The sequence below is a fragment of the Folsomia candida genome, unplaced genomic scaffold, assembly GCF_002217175.1.
Source record: "Folsomia candida strain VU population unplaced genomic scaffold, ASM221717v1 Fcan01_Sc006, whole genome shotgun sequence".
NCBI classification, from domain to species: domain Eukaryota; kingdom Metazoa; phylum Arthropoda; class Collembola; order Entomobryomorpha; family Isotomidae; genus Folsomia; species Folsomia candida.
In genome coordinates, this window is record NW_019091198.1 from 4972181 (window position 1) to 4997129 (window position 24949).

The following is a 24949-nucleotide window of genomic DNA, read 5'->3' on the forward strand; positions in this document are numbered from 1 at the left end:
ATGGTTCGTACAGAGCATCCAAAACAGAGAAAAACATTTGGGGAGTTGGGAATCAATCAATCAATCAATCAATCTGGAGGAGAGAGGCAGGGGGGAAGGAGTTTGAATAACGACTACATATGAAAGTGAGGCAAAACATTTAGATAATTTTTTAATACTGATTCCGTACATGTTCCGTTCTTTTCTGGGGGTGTTCACAGGACTTTTTTTAACTTTTGAGTACATTTAAGTTGTTCCCTAGAACTTTGATACTTTATTTAAGAAAAAAAATCCACCTCCCATTAAGAAAACCCGACGGAAGCAATTTTGAGAAATTACCTCGGGCAGAACAATGAAAGCTATGCGTGAACTGAAGCCAGACGAAGGGTTTGGGTTTGAAAACAGAAAGAACGGAAACGAAGGGCTAACTTAGAGTGCGCTCAGAAGCAGCTATGAAATGGGTCAAGCGGTTGTGGAAAGAGATGAACTTACCTCCGAGTGAGGATAAGAGGCGTCTAGATTAGCGGCGTACAGAGAGAGTCATAAAAAAGACAGAATTTTGTTTTGAGAGGAGCACAACATCAATCAGGGATAGTGCATGAACAAGCCATAAGATCAATAGAGTCTAGAATGAGAATTAATAGAGAAGGTTCGCAGTGCTCGCTTCCCAAGGAGATTTTTGGGCTTCTCCTCCTGAGGGCGAAAAGACGATGAAGCACACCGCATTGAGACATCGAAGGCACATCGAGAGTAAATGTATGAGAGAAAGGGGAGGTGAAACGACACATTGACATTTGTGGTGACTGCTGTGTGACCCTTACTAGATTTCAGATACACACCCATCATCATATCCCTCACACATCTGGTCTTCCTAACCCAGTCCACAGGAAAGAGAAAGAGGTTTACAGGTTCAGAAGAAGAAGAAGTTGAGGGGTGGGTGGGTAGGTTTGGGTATTGGTGCGAACACGGGGGACAGAGAAAGAGTAAGAGCGACACATTCTCAAGGGTAACCAAACAGGAAACTTCGAACGGACCGTTCTCCTAACGCACTGCGATTCCCATCATTTCTTTCATTACAACCTACCTTTCCTCGGCCCTCCGCGACCCTGGCCCATCATCTGGGCTTCACGAGGCGGTGGAGGTGGTCCCCTCGCCCCTGGACCTGGACCAGACGGTCGTCTATGATCTTGTGGACCATGTGGGGGCGGTGGACCACCCCGCTGTTGTTGTAGCTGCCTTCCCCCACGACCGTCTCCTCCATATTCTGGTGGAGCTTCCGCGAGGAAATTGGACGGGACCAACCCACGAACACCGTTAAGCTCCCCCATGAAGAAGCCGTCGTCATCCATTTCACCGAATACTTTTATAATATCACCCGTTTGGAATGATAATTCCACCTGCAAAACAGAAATCTGGTTCACTTCAAGGTCTTAATTTTATACATACATACATAACAGCTAATACGCAATTAGCAATACTTGTGCAGCCTAAAAACGACACGGTCTAATTCATATTTAGACTCATGATGATTTTGCATACCTCTGAATCTACATTAGGAGAGAGCTCCTGTGGATCGTAGTCGTATAGCGCTACCATAATTTTAACTGGCACACTGGCGTAGATATCTCCCCATCGATCTCTTCCCATTGCCCGCCTCTCCCTCCCACTCGCCAAAGGTTCTCCACTTTCCTGCTAAGAAATCACATCATTATGTAATAGATAATTAATTAAGAAAAATCATGGACTAATAACGGTCAACCCCCGCAGCAAGTAATGTAATCACTCACATTGAGCAGTTCTTGTGCGACGCGTTCATCATCCGGTTGAACTTCTGATACCATATTACACGGAACGAAGCCCCTCCGACCTCCAGCTTCGCCCCAGTAAAAACCATCTGGGTCCTTCTCCCCATAAATCTAAAAATAAGAAAATAATACTCAGAATTTAATATCTGCAGAGATTTGTGCAAAGTAGTAATTACACAAGTAATATAAAGTCACCTTAATAAGCTGGCCTTCCCTGAAGGGAAGTTCCTCTTCGCAGGCGTCAGGATTCGGGGACATTGTTGGTGGATCATAGTCAAACAGAGCTACAAAAAGCCTGTGTCTGACATCAGCCGGAGGACGGGGGCCTGGTCTGGGGGGTCTTCTACTGTAATAATCTTGAGGGGGCTGTGTGGACCTTGGGTCTTGTCGCATGTGTGGAGGTTGTTGGGGGTGTTGTTGTTGGGGAAGGTAACCACCTCCTCCTCCTCTAGGCCGATCTGACGACATGGGGCCACCACCTGGTCCACGCCCTCGCGGATCAGAAGGGCCAGGTGGTGGAGGGCCTCTAATTCCATAGTCTACTCTTTGGTTTGGATTTAATGGTCTGCCATGTCGATCCGTGTCTTTTGGTATTTCTGGAGGAATTTCATTGGTACGCATGAGGTTGAAGCTGTTTTTCAGCCTATTTTTGATATTTAGACTGCCTATCGAGGGAATGGGCATGTGGAAACCAGCTACTTCGCGATCGCTAAAACTTTCTTCGCCTTCCATCATGGACGGGTGTCTGGCCCCTCCTGCCCCTCGGCGTGGTGGCAAATTGTTCTGTTGTGGAATATTATGCCTTTTGAGTCGTAACACTTGAGCAGGAATTGGAATTGGGACACTATCTGAAGAGAGGATATCACGAGACTTGGTACGCACGGTGACTTGTCGAGGGATCATTCCTTGAAATCTGTTCAGGTCCAGTAGAGCATGATCTCCTGTGAACCAGGTTATCCTTCAAATTATCACGTTGCCCCAGTGTCATCATTATATTATGCACATAATTATCTCCTTTCCAACCACCAATCTCGCTGTCTCTTGCTCTCTCTCACTTTCTCTCTGTAGAGCAGTATCACTTACCAGAAGGGCTATCAATTTCTAAAATTTTCCTGCCATCAGCAAACACAGCGTATCCGGTGACAATTGCTCCGTTCGAAGTGGCAGCAGCGACAGGATGCCATGTCACTAATATTGTATTGTCTTGAGGACCCGGTTCCACTTGTACGTCGATGGGGGGATCAGGCAGACATCCTACACACCCTCAGAAATACCATTAAGAAAACTTCACTATTTCTGCTTACTTGCCTTTCTATATTTTCGAATGTGTAAGTTACCTTTTGGAAGTGTTTTGAACTCGGTGTGTGCTGACAGCTTTTCCATCTGCTTGCTCCCCTTTTCATCAAAGTGGGGAGCTTTAATGTTCTTGGAACGAACTGTGACTCGGTATGTTGTATTTGGCGTAAGTCCTGAATATCAAACAAATACAACCAACCACATATAAAATAATGCATATGTGTACTCTTTAAATATCATGCAAAAAATGTATTTTATAATTACGCACCGGTAATGGTATGTCGGTAAATTCCAGGTTTTACAGTCCTTACTTCGACATTATTAACACAAACGACATGTTGATAATTGCTGTTTGCGGGGAGCCAGGATATAACGGAGGATGTACTCGTGACACTGGTAGCCCTGATGCAGGAGGGAGAAAGTGGTGCGTCCTTTCCAATCACCATTGTGCAGGCTGCATCTCTGGATGTGCGACGATTGGGAGTCACGGCACGGACGCTGATTCGATGAGGCTGTTATTTTCACAATTAAAGTAATCCATACATACCGTCATTGTTTTGTGTAAAGTGGACACTTTTTTTTACATACCCGATTGCAATCAACCCCCTCAACCAACGCCCTTGTCCTCTCATTCGCCTTGATAGTGCACCGAAGAAGCCCGTTAACAAAGACTTGATAAGTATCAATGGTTCCGGGAGGGCAGTCGGGTGAGTTCCAACCGATGAGTATGCTGTAAATTATTAAAATGCTTTATGCTAAATTATTAGCATAAATTATTATGCTGTAAATTATTATGCTATAAGTTATTATGCTGTAAATTATTATGCTGTAAATTATTAGCAAATCCTCTTTGGATTTATTCATTTTCGGTGTTTAGTTTTAACATTTATAGTATCATAGAGTAAAAAAACAAACAATATATCATTAAATGACTCATTGACCTAAGGTCGGAAAGCGAGGAAAGCGAGCTAAAAATCCCATTATGCCAGTTCGAAAACGTTCAAGTACATTGATCCGCTTCACTGCTTCAACTGGATCAATCCCAAACTCCTCCTTACACTTGTGGCGAAGAACGAGGCGATCATCGATTCCAGGGAATATGGCTGTCGGGTTGAGGAGGTAGCGAGCAATGCCGTCCTTCGACATGGTAATCCAGCGCTGAGTAGGTGGGGGTAGAAGGTCAAAATAATGACCTAAGGTCTCCTCCAAGTACTGGGCGTGGTCACGGAGCAGGGTGAGGCATTCATGTGGGTGAAATGTGCCCATCGCAAGCAGCCGGAGTCTCAGCCACCACTTCAACTTCTTTGCAGCTGGTTCATCCGAGGCATAGAGTCCAAGAGGAATGGCTTCCTTGATGAGAGGTCTCCATTTCTTCTCCTTGGCTTCGTTTCTAAAGGATGACATAATTATTGTCATATAATGATAAATGATTGGAAAAATTATACCGATAGCTGCAAGCTTTATCGCCATTCACAATGTTATTCCAATTGGCAAATGCTGCGTCGGTGGCAGAATCCCACGATGTATACCCCACCGTCACAGCCACCACATTACCTAAGGTATTAACCCAGAGGACAAGATACATCTGCCAGAATTCAACTAAAATATACAAAAATAAATATTTTGTAAATTATTTGACTGACAATTTATAGAAACTGTTACAACTTACGAATATTATCATCTGGGTCGATGTCCCGTCGAAGTATACGGCCTTTCTCCGTCGAAAATACTCGACGACTTGGATTAATAACCTTGGGTTGTTGGGGGGCTGTGCCATCGTGATAAATGATTCCCCTCATTCTTGCTTTCTTATACCAGTTCTAGATTTCAGATTAAACAGAATTAATTTATTAATTTAAAAACCTAAGGTTGATAATATACAAAAAAAATACTAAATTCACTAACTTCCACTTGTCTCTTGCTCAACTCAGCCCTAAACATCAAGTCCTCCTTCTCCAGAGCGGAAGGGAGCCTACCCTTATTGGCGAAGTAAAAATCCTCCAAAATGTGACGCTGTTTACCCGTCAACGATATTCCGTACTTCCTCTGTCTGTGATTGTTGAACCAAATCTATGAGTGTGAACACAACATGAATTAGTCATGAGAATACATTCGAGAATACATGAACACACAACCTAAGGTTAATCGGTACTTACTCGGATCTGATAAGCATACAGTTTTGTCGACGTCATCAAAGATATGAGTTCATCCTTGGAAAGATCTTGAGAATCTTCGAATGAGGATTCCAACAATTCTGTTTGCCACCCTGGATAGGGAGCGCCATTTGACCATTTTCGTGGTCCTCCAACTCCTTCCGGAAAGGCTTCCTCTTCGCCCTCCTCCAGCTCAGCCTTATCTTCGACGTTAACCTTAGGTTGGAGAGAATCGTCATCATCCATGTCACTCACATGGCCATCACTGTCCGATCCGGCGCCGTCCTCCTTCATCTCAAAATCAGCGTCGACGTTCGTCTCCCGTTCGTCAACGCCGTCTGCACCATAGTCAGCCGTCTTCTTAACATTCCTTCCACTTCGTCGCAAGTTGTTGTTCTCCATCTTAAAAAAGTTGAAATACAGCAATTAATTACAACTAAACTTACCTTAGGTATTTATCATGTCGAAGAAGTTATAAATTTTACCTTAAATCACTTTTTTTCAATCAATTTTCGGTTAAAATTGAGAGCAGTTTTAAAAAGAACTGTTGCTCGTCGTATTCTCTCCTCACTCTGGTTGTGCAGATAAGCAAAGACAAGAATCTGAGATCAAGTTTCATCCTGATCAGTCTCATTCATTCTCATCTCACCCCGCAGGCATTTCATTAAAAAAACATCCACTAGTTTCGTTTCTCTCATAATTAATAAGTAATTACAATAGTTTTTTCATTGCTATAATAATTACCTAAGGTATTGTTTTGTTTATTTTAAAGAATGTGGCCAAAATTTACCCTACAAAAAAATGGTGCAATGGGGTCAGGCAACTCCAACCCTCTTCGGCCACAAGTATCAATTGTGGCCGAAGAGGAGACAACTTTAGGTCAGATGTGGGTGTGAACCAGACGAAGAAAATAACGAAGATGATGAATCAAGAAATGCGATGATATTGGACTTGGTGACGTGAGATATGAAAATGAAGCGAAATTTTACCTTTTGTTGAGTTGTCGTTGTAGAACTAAGTGGATGGGTGGAGGTACTAACACGGAGAAGAACACATCTATTAATACATACGGTAATACCCAATTTTACTATGCAACTACGGTTGTGCTCACTTGATTGATAATTATAAATATACTTAAATGCGTGCAATACTTTATCTACTTTCTCTCCGTCTAAAAGAAAAATCAGGTAAAAATGTATGCACCTTGTTTTTCAGGGTCGCCATCGTCATCTATTAAATCTTCCAGGTCCAGGTACCCAAACTCCTCTTGTCTTCTATGCATCAGTTCTTCTGTAGAGGAGGAAAACGAGTAAAGCTTGGCGTTAGGTACGCAGTTTTATACGCGGTCTAAAATACCTGTGCTCTCAATGTACACATGTCTCATTACTTTTTGTATATTATTTTCTACTTGTTTTCACATGATGACAATTTCACCAACAACAATAATTTCACTAACATTTATTTTTGGTACGACATGAAAGTGTTGAATACACATTTTGTAAAATGGTGCAAGCCAACCAAAAAACCCTCAATTAGACAATGACACAAGCCAACAAATTTTGGAATAAAACACAGAAATGAAAATTATAAATGACACAAACCTTGTCTCCTGAAAGCTTCTTCCTGATTCAACATCAAAGGGGGCAAGGTTCTCTGAATGCGATTCTTGTTTTTTGCTACATTCAGAAAAAATGTAGAAAGGTAAGAAGAAGAACGGCGCGTGCGAATTTTCAATTAAAAAGGTAATGGAAACAAACAAAATATCCAGAAGGAGATGCTACACAACTATGCAACAACTAAGACCTACGTACGGATATATAGATGGATGCTAAAACTAAAGACGGTATATGTTCTAGTTTAATCATAGATAATCATAGGAATAAACTAAAAAGCTACAGGTACATGAAGACTACATCAAGTTCATAGAAGTGGTGGTGGTGGTGGGTGGGTGGGACAGCAGATCTATATTTACAACCATCCATGTCGTCCACCCACAACTACCTTCTACACTCTCTGCTGACAGCATTCATGGGCGTAGATAACGTCCATCCATACCTATGATGAGACGCTGTGACTCCTCATCCGCCACGTCTCTCGCATACTCAAAGTCCAAGAGGGATGTCGAAAAGCAGTCCTCCGAATCCTTAATCCCGAGAACGACCTGTTGATGAAACTCGAGCAAATCATCGCCCACCAGCCTCTCAACATAATTCGAAGGAACCAGCCCCCGTCTCCCGTCAAGAAGCTCTCCATCCAAAAATCCGTCCTGAAATAATATCAAATATTCTCCATGTCAAATCGAGAATTGCGACTGCTCCAACCTGTCGCAAACATTCGCAGAAATAAAATCCATTACTTGCAGGCGTCAGAGACGACTGATTCACTGAATTATTATGTACTAGTGTAGAAGCCCGTCAATCGACGTGCAAAATAGGCCCGTCGATAAGCCCGTTGCCCCAACATTAGTGAAGTTAGCCCCTCCTTTTCGCTCTCTACAGAGTGGAGAGCGAGAAAGAGAGGCTAACTTCTCAAAAAAGCCACCGACCCAGCAGCGATACACTCGCCTGCTTTATATAGTTTAGATGTATTCCTCAACGAAGGAATAATAACACGCAATAACAGAGAATTCCAATTATTCTCCACTAAAACGTATCCATTTACATACATTTTCAATTTTATTAAGTCAATAAATTAAGTTGAAATTGGTTTCCCTACAAAAAAGTAATGAGAACACTTTTCAGCTAAATAATACTTTTTCCTCTGCCAGACATACATGATTTGTAGCACTTAAGTTTCTCCCTCTTCTTGACGTTCCAACTTTCTGATCTCTCTGTGTCTGTGTGGCTACAAAGGCTGCCTACTCGAACGGGAGGAGAAGAAGTGGAGAGAAGGGCTTTCGAGAGAAAGTTATATAAAGAGCGTAAACGTTATTGAATGAGGAAAAATCTCGACCGAGGGAAAAACCTGAGGGAAAAGACAAGAGTCACGGAGCATTGGCAGAGGTCAATGGAAAAGGCCCCGTTATAGATGGAATTGTGCGAGGGAATAAAATGCTGTTCCCGTTTGAATGACATATTTTGAAAAGAAAGTGAACATTTTCATTTCTCTTCGCATCTCACTAACCACGACGACGACCAACAATACATCGCCACCACCGCGGTATAGATACTACACCCACAGAGATCTGGGCTATACCTTCCACACGTGCAAGATATGAAATGGGTGGGTATCATGCTATAATGGGGTTAAAAATAAGAAAGAGCGAGAGAAAGTTGACTCGTTGAATGTGAAAGGTGGTCGAATGGATTTATAAGGCAATAGGAAAAAGTGGTGGAAAATAGTTGAATCTTCCAAATGTGAATTGAGTGAAGGGAAGTGGAAGTATTTGCCATAAATGAGCTACTCTATGGTAAGCACACCATTATGCACATAACAAAAGTATGTACACACAGGGATTGGCTACAAGTATGTAAGAGCATAAATTCGGTTTTTGCATGGATGATGATGATGCTCACTTCATCTCGGCAACCGTGTTCCGCCTGTGCCTTAAATGTCAATTTATTGTAACGTGACCGACTACTTGACTGAGAGTCAACACGGGTTTGGGTATGATGAGAAACACCTCGTGGCATGATTGAGATTGAAGCAGAAGAAGAAAGTGGAGTTTCATTTCGCACTAAATAATGGGGAGCAGGCAAGCAGGCATCGTCGTCGTTGAAGTGGCTTTCTCTTCTCGCATCACTCATTCAACACTGTTTTCACGGAATTGTGGTAAACTTATTCTCGCCTTCTCCCACCATCGCCTTCTCTTCAGAGAAGGACGACCCAGATTCGCAAAATCAAATTCCACACAGACAGGATATATGTAAGCTAGTGTAAAGATACATAGATTTGAACAAATCTCGCTGTAATTCTCTGGTCCCTTTGTTGAAATATAATTTTGGAATGGTCATATGTATGTATGGACCCTTCTTCTTCTTTGGTGGTGATGGAAAGTTATTGCATTGTGGTTGTGGTGGTCACACAAAGCGTGGTTATTCGGGTGGTGGTGGTAAGTTTTCGAGGTGGACGAGATTTTGTGCGAGGAAGAAAAAGATGTAGAAAAAGAAGCCACAAACCTCATCCATAGTTCCCCAGACTAGGACATAATCTCCGGCATTCAGACTCAATTCCGCCTCGGGATTCTCGTTGGGTGACTGATGAAATGGGTCGTACGAGTATCTGTGAAGAGACATTTAGAAGAGTCAGACATTGGTACAATTTTATTACAAGATGACAAACCATGGCTCAGGGACGGATGCATGGAAGAAGTGAAGCACTTCAAGGACTTGCTACATACTGTGTACACTTCTCATCCTTCCTCCTTTCTCTACCCACCCACTCACTCGCTCACTCACCTCCAGAATGAGAAAAGTTAGGCTGGGAGGAGGACATTGTTCGTTTGTACGTATGCAGTTGGGAGCTACAGTTGGAATCTGTAGTTGTAATCTGCAATTGGAATCTGAGCATCTATTTCATGAACATGAACACACAAGTTTCGTATCTGTTCTTCCAACTTGTGTGATTCATGAGCAATCTCTGAGCAATCATGACAATGGAAGGGAACGAGAGAGAGAGAGGAAAATTGAGCCTGGGAAAGTACTTTATTTCGTTAGTCAATACCTAACGCTGTAAACAAAGCATCGTCCTTTTCCAGGTACGTCTAGCATTTCGGCCCCTTTCGTCGCTTGATGTTGGAGTTGGTGCTGGATCTGCATTTGATGTTGGTGCTGTTGATGCTGTTGCTGCTGCTGCTTAGTTCCATTGAGTATCTGCTGCTGATGATGTGACACACCCATGCCCCCTGAAATATGACCATAAGATGAGCAAAATAAACATGTTGCTGTGCACACACAAATTCATCACCGAAAAAATACAATCTCGAGTAATAAAATAGCAATCTAGTCGTTTGTAAATATTGCGACAGTTGACACTAAAGAAATTACATGGCTTTCCGTCTCTCTACTTATACGTAGTCTGTCTGCGGCTGGTAGGTATACATAAGTAAACGGAAAACAATGTGTGTACCGTGTCCCATGACATTACATGCTACGTGGGACGTATCTCATTTCAATAGATTGGATTGGATGAACCATGTTTGCAAAAATTTACAACTCTGTTCAGTTGGAGAAAGTTGTTGTGGATGGAAACATGTCACCCTTCTTGTGTCCTTGTCTATTTTGGTGCTTTTGCACCATCATCAGCAGACAAGATGATGAACAAGTGAAACTTTGAAACTCACCAGTTTTACTGTCGACATGAGCGGTGGTAATGATGGTCGGAATGGTGATGGACTGTGGTTGCATCGAATGATGGTGCATCATCCCACTGGAATGCTGAAGGTGGTGTTGATGTTGTTGCTGCTGATTGGCCGTTTGTTGTAATGTTGTTGTTGGTCCCTGAGAGTGGAAAACGGTTCCGGCAGGAACAACGGAGAAGAAATTTGTGGGCAGAACGGTGGCAATTGGTTGAAATTGGGGCATTCCTCCCATTCCGTGGAGAGTCTGCATTGTCGAAGAGGTGCCTTGAGGGTGCATCCCGCTGTGGTGGTGATCATATATTCCAGACAAGTCCCGTGAAGTACTGCCTGAAACTGTGTGGTCAACCAAACATGCAATGTCAATCTCTTCCTAATGACAACTCATCCTTCTCCTCCGGAGGATTGGACGATGTCGTCGCTACATACGTTACACGTTTACGGGTAATGTGAGTGAAGGAGAGAAGAGCAGTCATAAATACATGGATATTCAGATTCAGACACAACAATAAGTAACAGGTGTGGTAGAGAGGTGGGTTGTTAAAGTGATTCAAGCAAGTTCAACAATTTGATGACACAGACATGAAATCGAGTTAAACACGATATGATGATACGCTTTAACGAATTTAAAATAATTGCTTCGCCGACTATCTAAAAGGTCAAACTCTGCCAAGGATGAAATTTTCTTAAACAAAGTATGCTTTCAGTGCGGGGGCACTAATTGGGTTTTATACATATTAAACAACACGACCAGTTATATATTTCATCTATTTATGCAAAAACTCCTGCCTCTAAACACACGCCTAATAACGACAGTACATATTTACAACGACGACAACCACTACAAACTAATAATAAGTAGATGAGGATGACACAAAGTTATGTTAAACTTCTAAATATATAAATACATGAATACGTACATAGGTTACGAGATGCGTCACACTAAACAAGCTGAGCTGGCAGAAGTTTGTTTGTTCATAGTTTACTCGAATTAAATGTAGATTTCTAGAAATTTTTAGAAACTTTTTCTCTACTTTTTGTGGGAACAAATTGCTTGTCCCACTTAGACTTGAAAACTATGCGTGTCTCCAGCAATCAAATTAATGAACAATTTCTTCAATAAATTGTTTTCTGTTTTCGGAGGATAACTTTACGAGTGTTCAAAATTTTCATCAACTTCTGCTCAGCAAAACTCTAAAATAGTATGCAATGGGAATGACGAAAGAAGAAGGCTTTGTTCGTTCTACGGCTGAATTATTACGAACATTTTTGACTGCCTTGTGATGATTTCGAGTAAAAAATATATTAGGAAATAAAGTGCATTGTGAACGGGGATACCTCTAAATATAATACAAAATTAAGCACAGTGGTGATTGGGCCAAACGCGGTACATATTATTTAATATTGTTAATAATTAAGAAGTCAAATTAGCATCAACGCTACAGTAAAAGCACACAGTCTTGTTTTTAAATGACGTAAAGGGAAAATAATCAAATTCTACATTAAATACTTGGAGAATATAATGGGTAAAATGTGCAAGTGTCTGTTGTACTATAAGGTTAAGAATTACAGGGCTACATACTCGTTTACATAAATACATAATATTGAGAGAAAACACCATTTAAAGGGGTTTAAATAGCACAAAGCACAAATAGTTTGTTTGACACGGCTTCTACGATATTTACTTAAATAAGCATTGCTTTACTGCACTGCCAGCTAGCCAGCTCAGTTGGTTGCTACACAATATAGACTTTCACCTCTTATCGAATTTCGTGGTAGACGGTTACATATTTCGTGGGATGGATGGACGGATCCAGACTTGGCACATTTAAAAGTGAAAGCCGGCCAGCAATGCATGTTCTTGGAAATGTACAAGTTTTTGACCTCTCAAACAATTGCCGTAATGGTTTTCGGTAATTGCTGTTTGTTTTCATAACGTTTGTATCGGTTGGAAAGGCTGACTGTGTACGAGGAGAACTGTGTATTGGACATAATAACATAATACAGCATGAATACGAACGAGTCTAAACTAATTAAATTACGCCATTGCAATCGCTCCGTGAATTAGTTTGTTGTACAATGGGTACAGCAGCCTTGTTGGCGGCGGTGGTCGTGTTATAGGTTCGTTGCGGTGGGTGCAACCCAAATTCTAATTTCTAATATAATCGGCCCGTTAATCTAATTAGGCCTCAACCTTCAACAAGGTACGATGTGGTTTGTTCAAAATTAGTGGAGGAGCACAAAATTTTGGCGAATGTCTGTATTAAATTTCGAATGTGTTGGTTGGTACATACAACGACTAGAAATGGATGTTTGTATTGGTAAGAATATCCTGTTTCTCCTCGAGTTTCTGCCAGGTTGATTACTTTGAATGTATGGACGATATATTTTCTAATATTCATTTATGTGTGTCATTCATCTATTATGCAGGTTGGTTTGTGCGGTGGCATGAGTTAAGCAACGGGAGAAAGTGCATGTGTCTCTGTGCACCTATTTACTTGAGTACGTACGGCTACATATCTAACATGAGCTCTAAAAACCTGGTCCGTGTCTCTTATCGGTTAGCGCTTGTTTTTCTTCTTTGATCATCATAATTAAGTATTTGACTATCTCATCACTAATACAAAATATATTTGTTATTTAGTATTACGCTGCTTACTTTCTGGTTCATCAATGTGATCGATTGTGATTTTTGGAACGTGGTATTTGGACGATGTCGGTTTTTTGGGTAAAATTCGTCTATGAGGTGCTGGCATGTGGCCTTTCGGCGGATGCGGATGGGTGCTAAAACGAGAGCCACAAACTGCGAAACAATGAGACAATCCAAAAGGAATGATAAAATTAATACGTCAATCAGTGAGCATCACAATAATCACATGCAGGCTGTGGTGGTTTTCATATCATTTCATAATTAATCAATTAATTAAAAGTAAACCAAATTAATAAGGAATATATGTTGATACATACGCTCTCACACTCAACTCAGTCATGATGGTGGTACAATAAGTAAGTATTACAAATGCGCTGCTCTTGTGGGGAACGGTGTGGATATGCCATTAGTCAAACCACGGATTTGTTCAGCATTAAAGGTGAACGGCAGTTAAATAAATTGGTTTTTGGATAAATACACGGATAAAGCAGAGGCTAGGATTAAAACATTGCTCACAATAAATTGCATAATTCGGTCGGAATGGAATTAACAACAAATTCAGCAGGATATGTAGGTTTGGCTAAGTACACACATTTACAGGAGTGAGAACTCGGTATTTCGTATTGATTGACCACAGTGATAAAGAATAGTAGTTATTGTAGTAATCGGATTAATGGTTATGTAAATATTTCCATTATTACACTATGTACATAGAGATTTGAGTGGTGCACACACACACACGTGGTAAATATGCGTTCTGATGCCTCTGCTTAAAAGAAATGATGACAGGCAAAGCGCCACACGGTATAAAATGACATCATCAATAATTATGCAATGGGGAAAAAGATTGCTACACATTTTCGGCTAGGGATGGGCAAATTAGAATCGTAATCAGTCACGCAAAAGCATTCAAAAGTGGATACGGATTATACGTAAGTCTTTACATTCACACCGTATGCGTATGCCATTTCAGGATATTTACTGAGCTGCGTTGAGTAGCAATAAACAGTTTCATGGCTTCTTTCACTGACTTTCAGAGAAGTTTGTGACTAATTCGATGAAAGAAAGAAGGAAGATGAATGAGTTTTAGGTGAAAGTTGGATACGGGGCAATCTGAGATTTCTATGCATACGCCTACAGCCCTGACTAAACTTTTATTAACAACCGTTTCAGATGATCAACTGGATCAGCTACATGATAAGTTAGCTAAGCCGCGATGAGTAAATATTTAAATGATCATTATTCCAAGCAAGGGTGATTAGTAGTAGTTTAGTAGTTGTTATGAATGCGGGGAAGAGATGCAGTAAGTTGTAAGTATTTCTATATTACATGGTAACTGAGAAGAGAGAGAGAGAGAGAGAGAGAGGACAGACAAAAGAAAGAGGAGGGAAGGAGAGAAAGTAGAGAAAATAGAAAGACGAAGAAGAAGAAGAAGAATATGTACGTACGTGTTAACGACTCACCAGCATTCTTATCTAATTCAGCTAAAATCTTGTTATCCTGTTGAATTTTGAATATGATACGTTCAATTTGATGGTTTGAAGCGATAGGGTCATCAAACTGGAGAGACTTTTGAGAGAGGAGGGTGGCTCTGGGTTTTTGCACGTTGGGGTTCACGCCGCCGGGTTGTTGGAGGAGGACACCACCACCACCCTGGGTCAGATCGGTCACGGAAGTGCTCCGCCGAAGTCGCTTCCTCCCGTGTCTCAGAGGAGAGAAGGAGGAGGACTTATAGGTCCGCGGAAGCGAGTGGTGAGAGACACCTGCGGCCACAAGCCATGTGAGTTTCCGAACCACACCACCACCACACGACGACACACATCAACTTCTCTGTATTTACATCACATGCAACCAACCCCTCCGCCAAAGCGACGCATTATTTTGCACAACCAACCACCACCCTACGTCTTATTCCGCCACTCCTCCCACCATCATCGGCTCTGCTTTTTTTTAAGCTATCATCCTGGCCGTACATATGCTCATGAGCAAAAATCTTTAACGGGGTTGTTGTGACCAACGCCACGTAGGTCTTACTGATCCTATAAATATCCCATCCTAACTTTCTCCCAACTAAGTTACGTAGTGCGCGTACTGCTGCTGCTGAGGTTTAATGTTACACTTTCTCTACACGGATGGATGATTAGATAGAAGTCGTACATATGGGGGAGAGCTCACATAGTTAGTTAGTTGGCTTCTGTGAAGGAACGAACCTTACACAAACTAGCACACGTTATTATTATCATAGGATTCAATTTGTGTGTAATCCTCTTTCTCCGGGGCAAAGTTAATCAAACCCATCATAAAATTTTTAATGCTCTTATTTCCTCTCAAGTCAGATCTACACTAGATATATGAGCCTACACGGTTTATGTCATTCGAGAGAGGGTTTGCTCATCAGATTACGTTGCGACTCACTCCTCATACGTAAATATCCTCTCTCAAAGGAAGTGGAACTTGCTCAGGTAACAATAATAATGTGAGCAGCAGCAAAATACTGCAATCTGAGACGATGCTAAAATTGAAAAATTGTCAGCAACTTGTAGTAATGAGACATGTACACAGGTTGTTGTATCTTGTTTGATGTTCTGTAGCAGTACAAGCACACACTTCACACACAGTTGAATAGCATGATGCCCATGTAAGTATGTATGTATGTAAGTATAAAAGTAAAAAAGTGAGAGGATCGCCATCATTCACACCAAAAAACTAAATATCAATCAGGGGTTACGTTTAGATACACGGCGAGCGTGGTGTTCTTGTGGGTAGTGTGGGTTGTGTAAACAATGATGTGAGCTGGATGGAAAACGAACGCTATGCAACAACGAAATCTGACACCGCTATTGTAGCAGGAAAGAAAAGGTCACATTAACAACAGAAATCAATGCGGAGAGTTGGGTCACATATCATCAACCAATAATATAGCTACAAGTGAAAGGCGATAAGTCTACATTCTAGAGAGACACAAATATATACAGATAATAGGATTGTACAATTACCAATAATAAAACAAAATACATAGACCACGTAGTAGTAAGTAGTATTTAGTAGTAGTGGCAATACATGGGTAGTAGCAGAAGAAGTAAGTATGTACATGGTATAGGAGACTGTATATTTAGTGTATGTAAAAAATGAGGTTGACAGTGAATAAATAGTTCCTACATATAGTGCAGCTAAAGAGGTATTGGATCGAGCCAGTTTGAAATTGTCGAACCGTGTGCAAAAATATATGTCGAATTATGGACAGAGCTCTGCAGGTTGGAAAAATTGTTTGATTAAAATGCAAATTGTCTAAATTTTTACTGGATTGGATTTTGTTGGTTATTAACTTTTGTTAGGGGGATTGAATGATTAATAAATCGGTTTGGAAGGAAATGACTCTGGTAAAATATAGCCTGCTGGTCGAAACAAATCCTGTTATTTGTAAATAAATCAGTTCATTACAACGAAGTATGCAGAAAGGAGGGAAGAAGAATCTACATACGTGGAGGCAATTTATTGTATGCATCATTTTTTTCGTCGTCGTCGTGCTCGTCCTTCCAATATGACTTTTTGCTACCCAGAATATGTATCTAGCTCCATTATTACACTGTATTTCAGTCCAACGACCCAATTTACGTTCTCATTGATTTTCCCTGCCTAAACAAGTAGTAGGATATTGATAGCATCGCATTAACCGTGTACCTTTCTCGTCTATCTCGTCCTCCCGAGGAGTGCAGGACAGGAAACTAACTTCTGGCGCTATGTTCTAGCTCTCTGCATGCCAACAAATGCAATGCATGGACGAGGACACAACCCTTTTTCACTTTCCCCTGTTGTAATACATAATAAATAAATAACTGCTGCTTTCCTCGACACGACTTGTGCCCTGCTTCTGCTGCTTCTGCTGCTGATAGTACACTTTGTACTTTAAACACCAAGCGAGTGCCATCCTCGCTGTTTCCTCGCTGCTAATTACAAATTAATGAATTAGACCGCCGACGAAGCAGTGCTGTTGTTTCCTTTTGACTTGTGTTCTTTCTCCTCAAATCCGCAAATCAACAGTTTGACTTTTGCCCTCTTAATAATAGCACCTTTCTTTTCATTTTAAGAGAATGGCAGAGTGGAAGAAAGAGGTTACAAAGGAGGTTCAAACAAATCTGTTAGAAAAACAAGCTTATTTTTCCAGGTATTGATTCTGCCCTGGTCTGGCTCTTCTAAAAGGAAACTAAAATAGTATAAAATAAATATAAGGCTTCACTTCTCCCCTTGTTCACTTCATGGACGGCGTCCATGAAGAACGAACAACGGAAAAAAATCATTGATTTAAAATATCTGAAAATAAGTAGAATTGTTAAATGGAAAAAAAATTCACTGACTTTGGCCTCGATAAGTTCCCATTTGATTTGCTCAGTCTTTGCGATTGTCAGTTTACTTTGTTGTTTGACTTTTTTTTCTAGTCTCTGAGTGGGTTTCGACGGAGAGAAAGAGAGAGAGGCTGAGAGCGGACTGCCGACAGAACGTAATTTATGGTGGAGAAAGTGAACGTGGGCAGCACGGATGGATGGATGGATTGCACAATGGACAGCGAGGGATGTGGGTGTGTGGCATGAATAATTGATATGATTAAATGAATATTGTGAAGATGGTTTCTCTACCTCTTGAGTATGTTCCCGATGACTGATACAGGGTGTGCTGTTGTTGTTCATCCAGTGAAGGAACTACAGGAGTGGAAAGTTGGGAAAGTGCCGTAGTACTCTCTCCTCGACTCAAAACCGAGTCTGTACATGTACATCATCAAAGTTAGTCAGCATATTTATTACAAACTTGTTTCCCTTTCATAACCTCCACCACCATCATCATCCTCCTCATCTAAATTCCATTAGAATCCTGTGTTGCGGTTGGACGACACATTATTATCTACAAAGGCTGTCTCTGTCTCTACAGCCAACCGCATTCCGTTTCCTACTTCGGCGTATCATCTGATGATTACTTTCTCGGGCTTGATTTTATCGGATTATTATAATTAAAAGTTTGATAATCTGCCTGCCTGTCAACTTCATAAGGCCCGTTTTCTCTTGTGGGGAGCGAAACCTACCAGTTGCGTGACTATGATCTGCTGCAAAACACTTTGAAATCAAGTCATTATAGACCCACACTTGAAGTATGCTTCACAAAATTAACAAACTCGGTTGGATATGAGCCCTCGAGAATACTTGGATAACCAACTCCTGTGAGAGATATCTGCATGTATGAACCTTGGTGACATGCACCAATCTCTAGCTTTGCTGGAAAATTGTGCTAAAAATTTTCACTTTTTAAGAAGAACAAGTGGGTATAAATATGATGTTAAAATGGAAAGAAGAGAGGAGTAAGAAGTTGATAAGAAGCGAGAATATAGAGAATTTGGTAATAATAATTATTATATTAGTATCAATTGCATTGAGAGTAAACCGGTTGCTGCGGGATTCACACATAAAAGACGAGATTTAGATATTAAAAAGTAAAGATTCGTTAAAAACTAGTGTATGCAATAATAAGAAGAAGAATAAATAAGAACTACAGTTCATGACAGCAATGCAAAAATTTTAATCGAGCATTTATTTATAAAAGAACGTAGAACGGCATGTATTTGACTGACACTACATGAAGCTCTAGTAGCTGCTGGTTGCTCTTGGGGGATCTTGAATAAATTAGTGAAAGTTCAAGAAATATAAAATCAACGAAAGATTGAACCCAAGCTAAAATTATATTTTGACGGATTTGGAAAGGCAAAAGAATGAAATGAACGAATTAACCAATGAAAAGATGAGCAACACAGCCAGAATTGTTTGCCAAAGATTCATTGCATTGCAATCGCGTACTAACTACAGTAGTAGAGAAAAGAAATCTACCTAAATACGTGAGTTGTGTGTGTACCTATGTAAATATAATTAAACTGGGAAAACATTCCTGTATGATTCCTGATTGATCGAAGGTTGATTTTTTTATCAATTTAACGGTGTGTTTACATAGTTAAATAAGATGCCGATGCAATTTTCTGCTTGTTTTTTTTATGAAAAATCCTGCCTGCTACATACGTAAAACAACTCACGAGGGAACCTTGTATAGTGCCCGGAGCTCCCAGCACATTCAATATATACATTAGACGCGTTTTTTAATACTAGTCCTATGATGTGACAAAATCTCCGTGTCAAAATGACATTTGGTCAAGCGGTGACGATTTTAGTGACGCGCCGAACGGTCACTTTCTCCCATGATTTCAATAGAGCAGCTACTTTTCGCCACACGCTCCTCATCTTGCTACTGAATTCTCAACTAATTTACTCACTGAGCACACTGGTACTTAATTTAGCTATATTTACAATATCATTACAATTTACTGTTTATAGCTTATCAATATTATTTTTGCGTTCGAATTTGAAAGTTGCAAAATGTTCCGCGCAGTTTTTGAAAAACAAATCCCTTTATTTGTTTAAATTCATAAGAAGTTGATATATTTTTTCCGAATAGTTTTTAAACTCTAATATTTTAAAGAAAAAAAATGTTGAAAACTTGTAAATGGTAAATAAATTGTCATGATATTGTAAATATACATAATTAAATCGGATGCCAGTTTCATCGGTGAACAAATGAGTTGAGATTTCAGTGAGATGAGTGTGGAGCGTGTAGCGAAGAGGTGAAAGGGTCCTGCACTACTAAAAGCATGGCGACCGTGACCGTTCCGCGCGTCACTAAAGTCGTCACCACGTGACCAAATGTCATTTTGACACGGAGATTTTGTCACATCATAGGACTAGTATTAAAAACTGCGTCTAATGTATATAGTGGATATGCTGGGAGCTCCGGGCACTATAAAAGGTTCCCTCGTCAGCATATTCTAAGATGAACATTGTCTGCTCCCGAAAGTTGATGAAGCGCTATGAATTGTGCGGCTACTGACTAATGGAAGTTTTGCAATATTGCTAATGGAATGAAGAGAGGTTTAAGGAACGGTTTATGAGAGTGAATGAATAGTTGAAGAGGTGAAAAACGAGACCTGACCTGGAGTTGAGCAAAGGGGCGAGTCGGGTGGACTCTGACCGAGGGAGGAATGGCGAGAGGATGAGGCACGGGCAGACTGATGCGACCTTTTCAGAGCCGTCAGCTCCAACATCAACTCCTAAAAAGCACCAAGGAACCAAGTCAAGAGGAAATTATAATCCAGTCGGAGTGTTTTAGGAAAATGTTGAAAATGTTACCTCATGACGAACATTTTGGAGCTGGGTGCAAAACACAATTCACACAAATTAATTAGAATTAGGTAGTAGAATTAATGAATTATTTATCTAACAAATCCCCGCTAATTTCCCACTGTTTTGGTCGCGTACAGGTGAAGGAATTGTCAAAACGACCCATTTAGAACAACGCTCACCCTTACGTATCTCAAAATTGCACACTTTTCTACTGCCTACACCTGCAGAAACGAATAAAAATATTCTTGCTATCTTTGGTAAGACAAAGGACACTAGTGCATCCCACAGAAAAACTCATCACTTTGTTATCCAAAGAATAAATAAGTATACGCTACCTTGCCACTCAAAGGGGCAAAAAGACGTAAGGAAAACCCCCTGTTTTTCCTAGTGCAAACCTTCACTAAAATTCCAATTCTGATCGGATTTTGACAATTCTTGCATGCTTTGAAATGTCCAATACCAAACTCAATTTTTAGAAATTGTTATTTTTTCGAAGGTGCAACTTTTGTAAAATACTGAAAAACTTTAAAAAGTTGAGTTTGGTATTGGATATGCTAACCCATTCTCTACTTTACCAATAAAAATGTTAAATTTTAGTCTTACCTCCGTCTTCTTCTCCAACTCTCGGATTTTGGACTAAAATTAAAACCCCACAATATTAGCGATATACATACATATGGCACATATGTACTTCTACATGTACATATGCATATGTCTTATAGAAGCAAAATATGTCTTAGAGTGGAAAAAAATCTTTGCTGTTTCTAAGTATCTAGTTATTCTTTGACAAGATAATAGAATTCTCCACGATGAGTGAGCGTTATTCACCACTCACTCTCACGACGATGAGAAGATTTGTCGTCGTTAGGTGAAAGTTTCATTTGGGAAGTAGAACACAAAATAACAAGACAAAAACCAACCTGCAGTGCTTCAACAAAGTCTGCGGACTTCTTTTTGTCACTTTCTCCGAAAAAGCTAAGTCGGCTGACCTCCTCCTTCTTTTCTCGTAATTGAGCCAAAGCTTCGGCATGCTGTAAATTAAAATTTACTATTAGAGTTGAGTACGAGGGACGCAAATTACATGTGTAGACTATCCATGCAACCAACTATTTTCCAATTTGAATCAAATTTTTCATTGAAGTGTTGTATTAAATTAGTTCAAGTTTTAAACAGTCTCAAGATTCTTGTACTATGTCATCGAAAATGGAAAGCTGCCTGAATGTTGTACGGAGCTCAAACTAATTTACCGTACACAGCAAATTTAAATTACTACAAAAATGTACATACCTGTCTCTCGAGTTCTTTCCTTTGTTCTGACGCTTCACGTAATTGCTGTACATTTGTGAGGAACAAGACAAAAAAATCCGTCATTAGTTACTAAATTGGGCTGAAATCTAGAGCGCTTTTCGGAGCAAACTACATCATTTTTTGTGCGGTTTCTAGGTACACACAGATGCAAGCGAGTGTTTGTATGTAAGTACATCTTCTGGATGCGATTTGCCTTTGTACTCGGCCGAGGAGAAAGGACATATTAGACACAAAGTGGCGGCGAGAAGACTTAGCATTACAAAGCATCGGTTGGAGTAGGAGACACGGAAAGCAGAGAGAAAACTAGATAAATTACTGCTAAGAGTATATGACAGAGTAGATTTGCTTACCAGGATAGACAACAGCAACCAACCAGCTCTAAAACTCTAGTGGACTCTAATCCTTTGTAGCAGATTAGATTTACGCTATAGACTACTGCGAGTCTTCTTATGTATCACATTGCAAAGCGTGAGAAGACAGTGAACGGGGTGCACATTACAACAAAGAGGAGATTGGACGACGACGATGGATTTGGACCAATTCCCTCACACCATTTACGAACAAACAAAGCGATGGGGACAAGCAACAAGCACGCTGAAATTTCTTTCCTTGTCAGCGATGTCACCACTTTCAAAACTATCGTCCTCGTAATGAGAATTCAGAATGGTCCAATGGTAGCTATTGGGGGGAGGGGGATTAGTTGGTCTAGAGGGAAGGTTGGAGGTTGATGTTTGTTTTATGCAGACACACCAAAAAAATGTGTGTCTGGGGTGGACGCATGCATCGGACGAAGAAGGCGACACAATAATGAATATAGAAAAGCTTTAATTAATCAATTAATACTTGTAATGTTTCGCAACTACACTGCTAGTGCAGCAAGCCAGAGAGAAAAAAGGTGAGCACGTACACGATTCCGTACCTTCAAAATAGACTCCAGGTTGGAAAATTTTCTGGAGTCAGCCCAGAAACGGAACACGGAAGCAAGCCCTTAAAAGTAGATTTCAAATTCGTTGCTAGCGAATCCAGGTTTCCTGCAAAGGGAAATCCCTCTCTCTCACGTTCTTCTTCTCTCTCTCTTTTTCGCTCTCTCTCTTACTCACTCTTCTCCCGCACACTTTCTCTCCTTCAAGTCACACTTTCACCAAGTTCGACAAACAAACGCTTATCTTCTTCTTAGGTCACCAAACTCTGGGTGAATTTGATGGGCGGTGTAGTGTCGAAATGTGGTAGGAGCCGTTGTTGTTGCTGGGCAGGTTGATCCCAGATTCCATGAATGACTCAACAATAATAATGCTCAAATTTACTGCTGGGAATTGTAGTAGCAATAGGATTTATTCACGGGTGGGGATCACTGCAGATGATGATAGATGTACATGTGCGAAGGTTGAGCATGGGGCAATTTTTGAATTTCGGATGACACCTTGTCGTTACTGATGTGGGACGTTGGCGGAGTTGCGGAATGTGGGGCGGTTACTTTGACGAGGAGAAAAGTGAAAACTTTAATATTTTCCAGCTCGAACGAAGGGTTGCTGCGACTTCATGCTGACGAAGAATTTTTTATTCTCGGGAACTCTCACCCTGCGACACTGGCGATGGAGTTGAAGGGAGGAGGAAGGTTTTCGTTCCTTCGAGGGCAAGCCACTCCACCCTGGGAGAAAACGTGTGGAGGTGAAAAAGTGCACCAGCTAATAATTATCGTGTGGTCCTCCTCGTGTGCTCAGCCTAGCTTTTAGTTATCACTACTCTGTCTCCTCCACCACTGCATGTTATATGTTTCCTGCTGCTGCTGCTGCTGCTGCTGTGAAAGCGAGTAGCCTCCGGAGGAGAATGTAGCAGACTGGAGCCAGACGGGCGACTTGTGTGTTGAGGAGGCAAGAGAAAGCAGCAGTAGGGGCAGCGAGCGAGCTATGTTCGAGTAACGAGGGACGTAGCGTTGGTGGTGACGAGGTTGGCGGATTTGAGAGCGCGAGGACGGGAGGGACACACGGTCGCAAGAGGCGAAGGGATGTTCCCTGAGAGAGGGTTATACCAAAGGGAACCTCACCATGGCTTTTTGGGCAAGAATGCTTTGTTGGCAGTGCAGAGGAGCACATCCGCCCTTTCGCAAATTATACGCAAGATAAGGAAATCGATAGGATGGGGAGAGATGCGGGGAAATTCGGGTCATGGGGGATCCACACTGGAGCAGGAGCATGGCCACCGCCCCAAACCCCACCCGACCACCCTCAAACGGCACACGCAATCTCTTTCTCCCACCATACACCTATCAGCACCGCTTTCTCCATACAAAATATACCAGTATACCCGACCGAGTCAGTTGGGGGTTCACCCAGATGCCTCGTGTCTTCACAAGTTTCACATCCACCAGCTTTCTCCTGCAGGGGAAGAGTACAACTTTCTCCATGCACATCTCTCCTACTGTTTCATCCACCAGCAGCAGCAAGAAAGCAGAGGCAAAGCAATCGCTGGTGGAACTTACAACCCGCCGGCACAGCACATTTTCTCCAGCCACTACTACTCCTGCTACTGCTCTTTCTCCTGCTAGGAATCCTTTCTCGTGGTGGTGGTGTGGTTGGTGTGGGCTTGCACTTGTTTGCCACACTGCCAGCTCTGCTTGTTGGCTCTTTACCACACAATGTGCTACATAAAGAGAGTAACAACGGTTTTTACTAGAGATGATACAAGCTCCTCATTTTCCTTCTCTTCTCCAGCACCACCACGAAAATGTGCTTCGCTTTCTCCTCTTCTCTCTAATTCCGTGCTCCTTTTCCTCTCGTCCTGCTGCAAAGTGGTGGTGGGACTGCATTCTTCTTATCTGTAAAATATCTCTACGTTTACTTGTTCTTCGCATGATGATGATGATGGTCCGTGTGCCTGTGCATGCCTTCCCTCTCTCCTGCATACATACATATGTACGTGCGATAAAGGGATTCTCTGCGAAGGAGGTGAATTGAGCCGTTTCATTCCCCACTATACACTTCTTGCTCGTACTTTAGAATTCTAAACAAGGCTGATAACGAGGAGGTTGTGTGTGCAAAGTTGTAAAACCATGGACGAATTCATGAGAACATAGCCCGGTGGGTATTTGGCTAACTTGCATAGCGCGGAGGAAAAGTGTTTTTGTACATAATAATGTACGCCTGCTTTCACTTGCAGAAAATTCCGCAAAGAAAATCTGTCATCTTCATCGGTCCTGACTGTCACTGTCACACAAACAATTCAGAGAACTGATCAAAGTCGCATGACTGCAC

General features: G+C 41.3%; 2 protein-coding genes across 14 annotated transcripts in view; both read right to left on the bottom strand.

The window, feature by feature from the left end:
• Positions 1 to 23835, bottom strand: part of LOC110850968 (RIMS-binding protein 2-like) — a 28142-nt gene extending 4307 nt beyond the window's left edge. The window contains exons 1-25 of one of the 13 annotated variants that reach the window (XM_035852659.1): positions 22618 to 23835; positions 21678 to 21722; positions 21311 to 21421; positions 20994 to 21026; positions 20397 to 20417; positions 20200 to 20317; positions 17814 to 17936; positions 14643 to 14942; positions 13189 to 13332; positions 10515 to 10865; positions 9896 to 10076; positions 9352 to 9454; positions 7289 to 7499; positions 6835 to 6909; positions 6437 to 6523; positions 6223 to 6289; positions 3669 to 3810; positions 3349 to 3592; positions 3122 to 3253; positions 2868 to 3047; positions 1980 to 2725; positions 1767 to 1895; positions 1519 to 1668; positions 1064 to 1376; positions 472 to 494 (exon numbers count right to left, since the gene is read on the bottom strand). In XM_035852659.1, coding sequence (XP_035708552.1) covers positions 472 to 494; positions 1064 to 1376; positions 1519 to 1668; positions 1767 to 1895; positions 1980 to 2725; positions 2868 to 3047; positions 3122 to 3253; positions 3349 to 3592; positions 3669 to 3810; positions 6223 to 6289; positions 6437 to 6523; positions 6835 to 6909; positions 7289 to 7499; positions 9352 to 9454; positions 9896 to 10076; positions 10515 to 10865; positions 13189 to 13332; positions 14643 to 14942; positions 17814 to 17936; positions 20200 to 20311 — 3813 coding nt within the window. In that variant the 5' untranslated portion in view covers positions 20312 to 20317; positions 20397 to 20417; positions 20994 to 21026; ... (1 more) ...; positions 21678 to 21722; positions 22618 to 23835. Of the gene's footprint in view, positions 1 to 471; positions 495 to 1063; positions 1377 to 1518; positions 1672 to 1766; positions 1896 to 1979; positions 2726 to 2867; positions 3048 to 3121; positions 3254 to 3348; positions 3593 to 3668; positions 3811 to 6222; positions 6290 to 6436; positions 6524 to 6834; positions 6910 to 7288; positions 7500 to 9351; positions 9455 to 9895; positions 10077 to 10514; positions 10866 to 13188; positions 13333 to 14627; positions 14943 to 17813; positions 17937 to 20199; positions 20318 to 20396; positions 20418 to 20993; positions 21027 to 21310; positions 21422 to 21677; positions 21723 to 22605 lie in introns of all 13 variants that reach the window. The other 12 variants (XM_035852661.1, XM_035852660.1, XM_035852657.1 and 9 more) reach the window with 12 other exon arrangements.
• On the bottom strand, positions 3914 to 5741 carry LOC118435999. Its single transcript, XM_035852673.1, has 5 exons — positions 5237 to 5741; positions 4986 to 5150; positions 4750 to 4900; positions 4526 to 4679; positions 3914 to 4470 (listed from the first exon to the last, which is right to left on the bottom strand). The coding sequence occupies exons 1-5, from the start codon at positions 5633 to 5635 to the stop codon at positions 4014 to 4016; spliced, it is 1326 nt and encodes a 441-aa protein (XP_035708566.1). The 5' UTR covers positions 5636 to 5741; the 3' UTR covers positions 3914 to 4013.
• Positions 23836 to 24949: the final 1114 nt, after the last annotated feature.

Bases quoted from the DNA above. Each gene is read 5' to 3' on its own strand.
- LOC118435999 (XM_035852673.1), bottom strand. From the start codon at position 5,635: ATGGAGAACAACAACTTGCGACGAAGTGGAAGGAATGTTAAGAAGACG. The intron at 4,901-4,985 runs GTTAGTGAATTT...TCTGAAATCTAG, and splicing joins TGAGCAAGAGACAAGTGGAA to AACTGGTATAAGAAAGCAAG. The intron at 4,680-4,749 runs GTAAGTTGTAAC...TGTATATTTTAG, and splicing joins CGACCCAGATGATAATATTC to TTGAATTCTGGCAGATGTAT.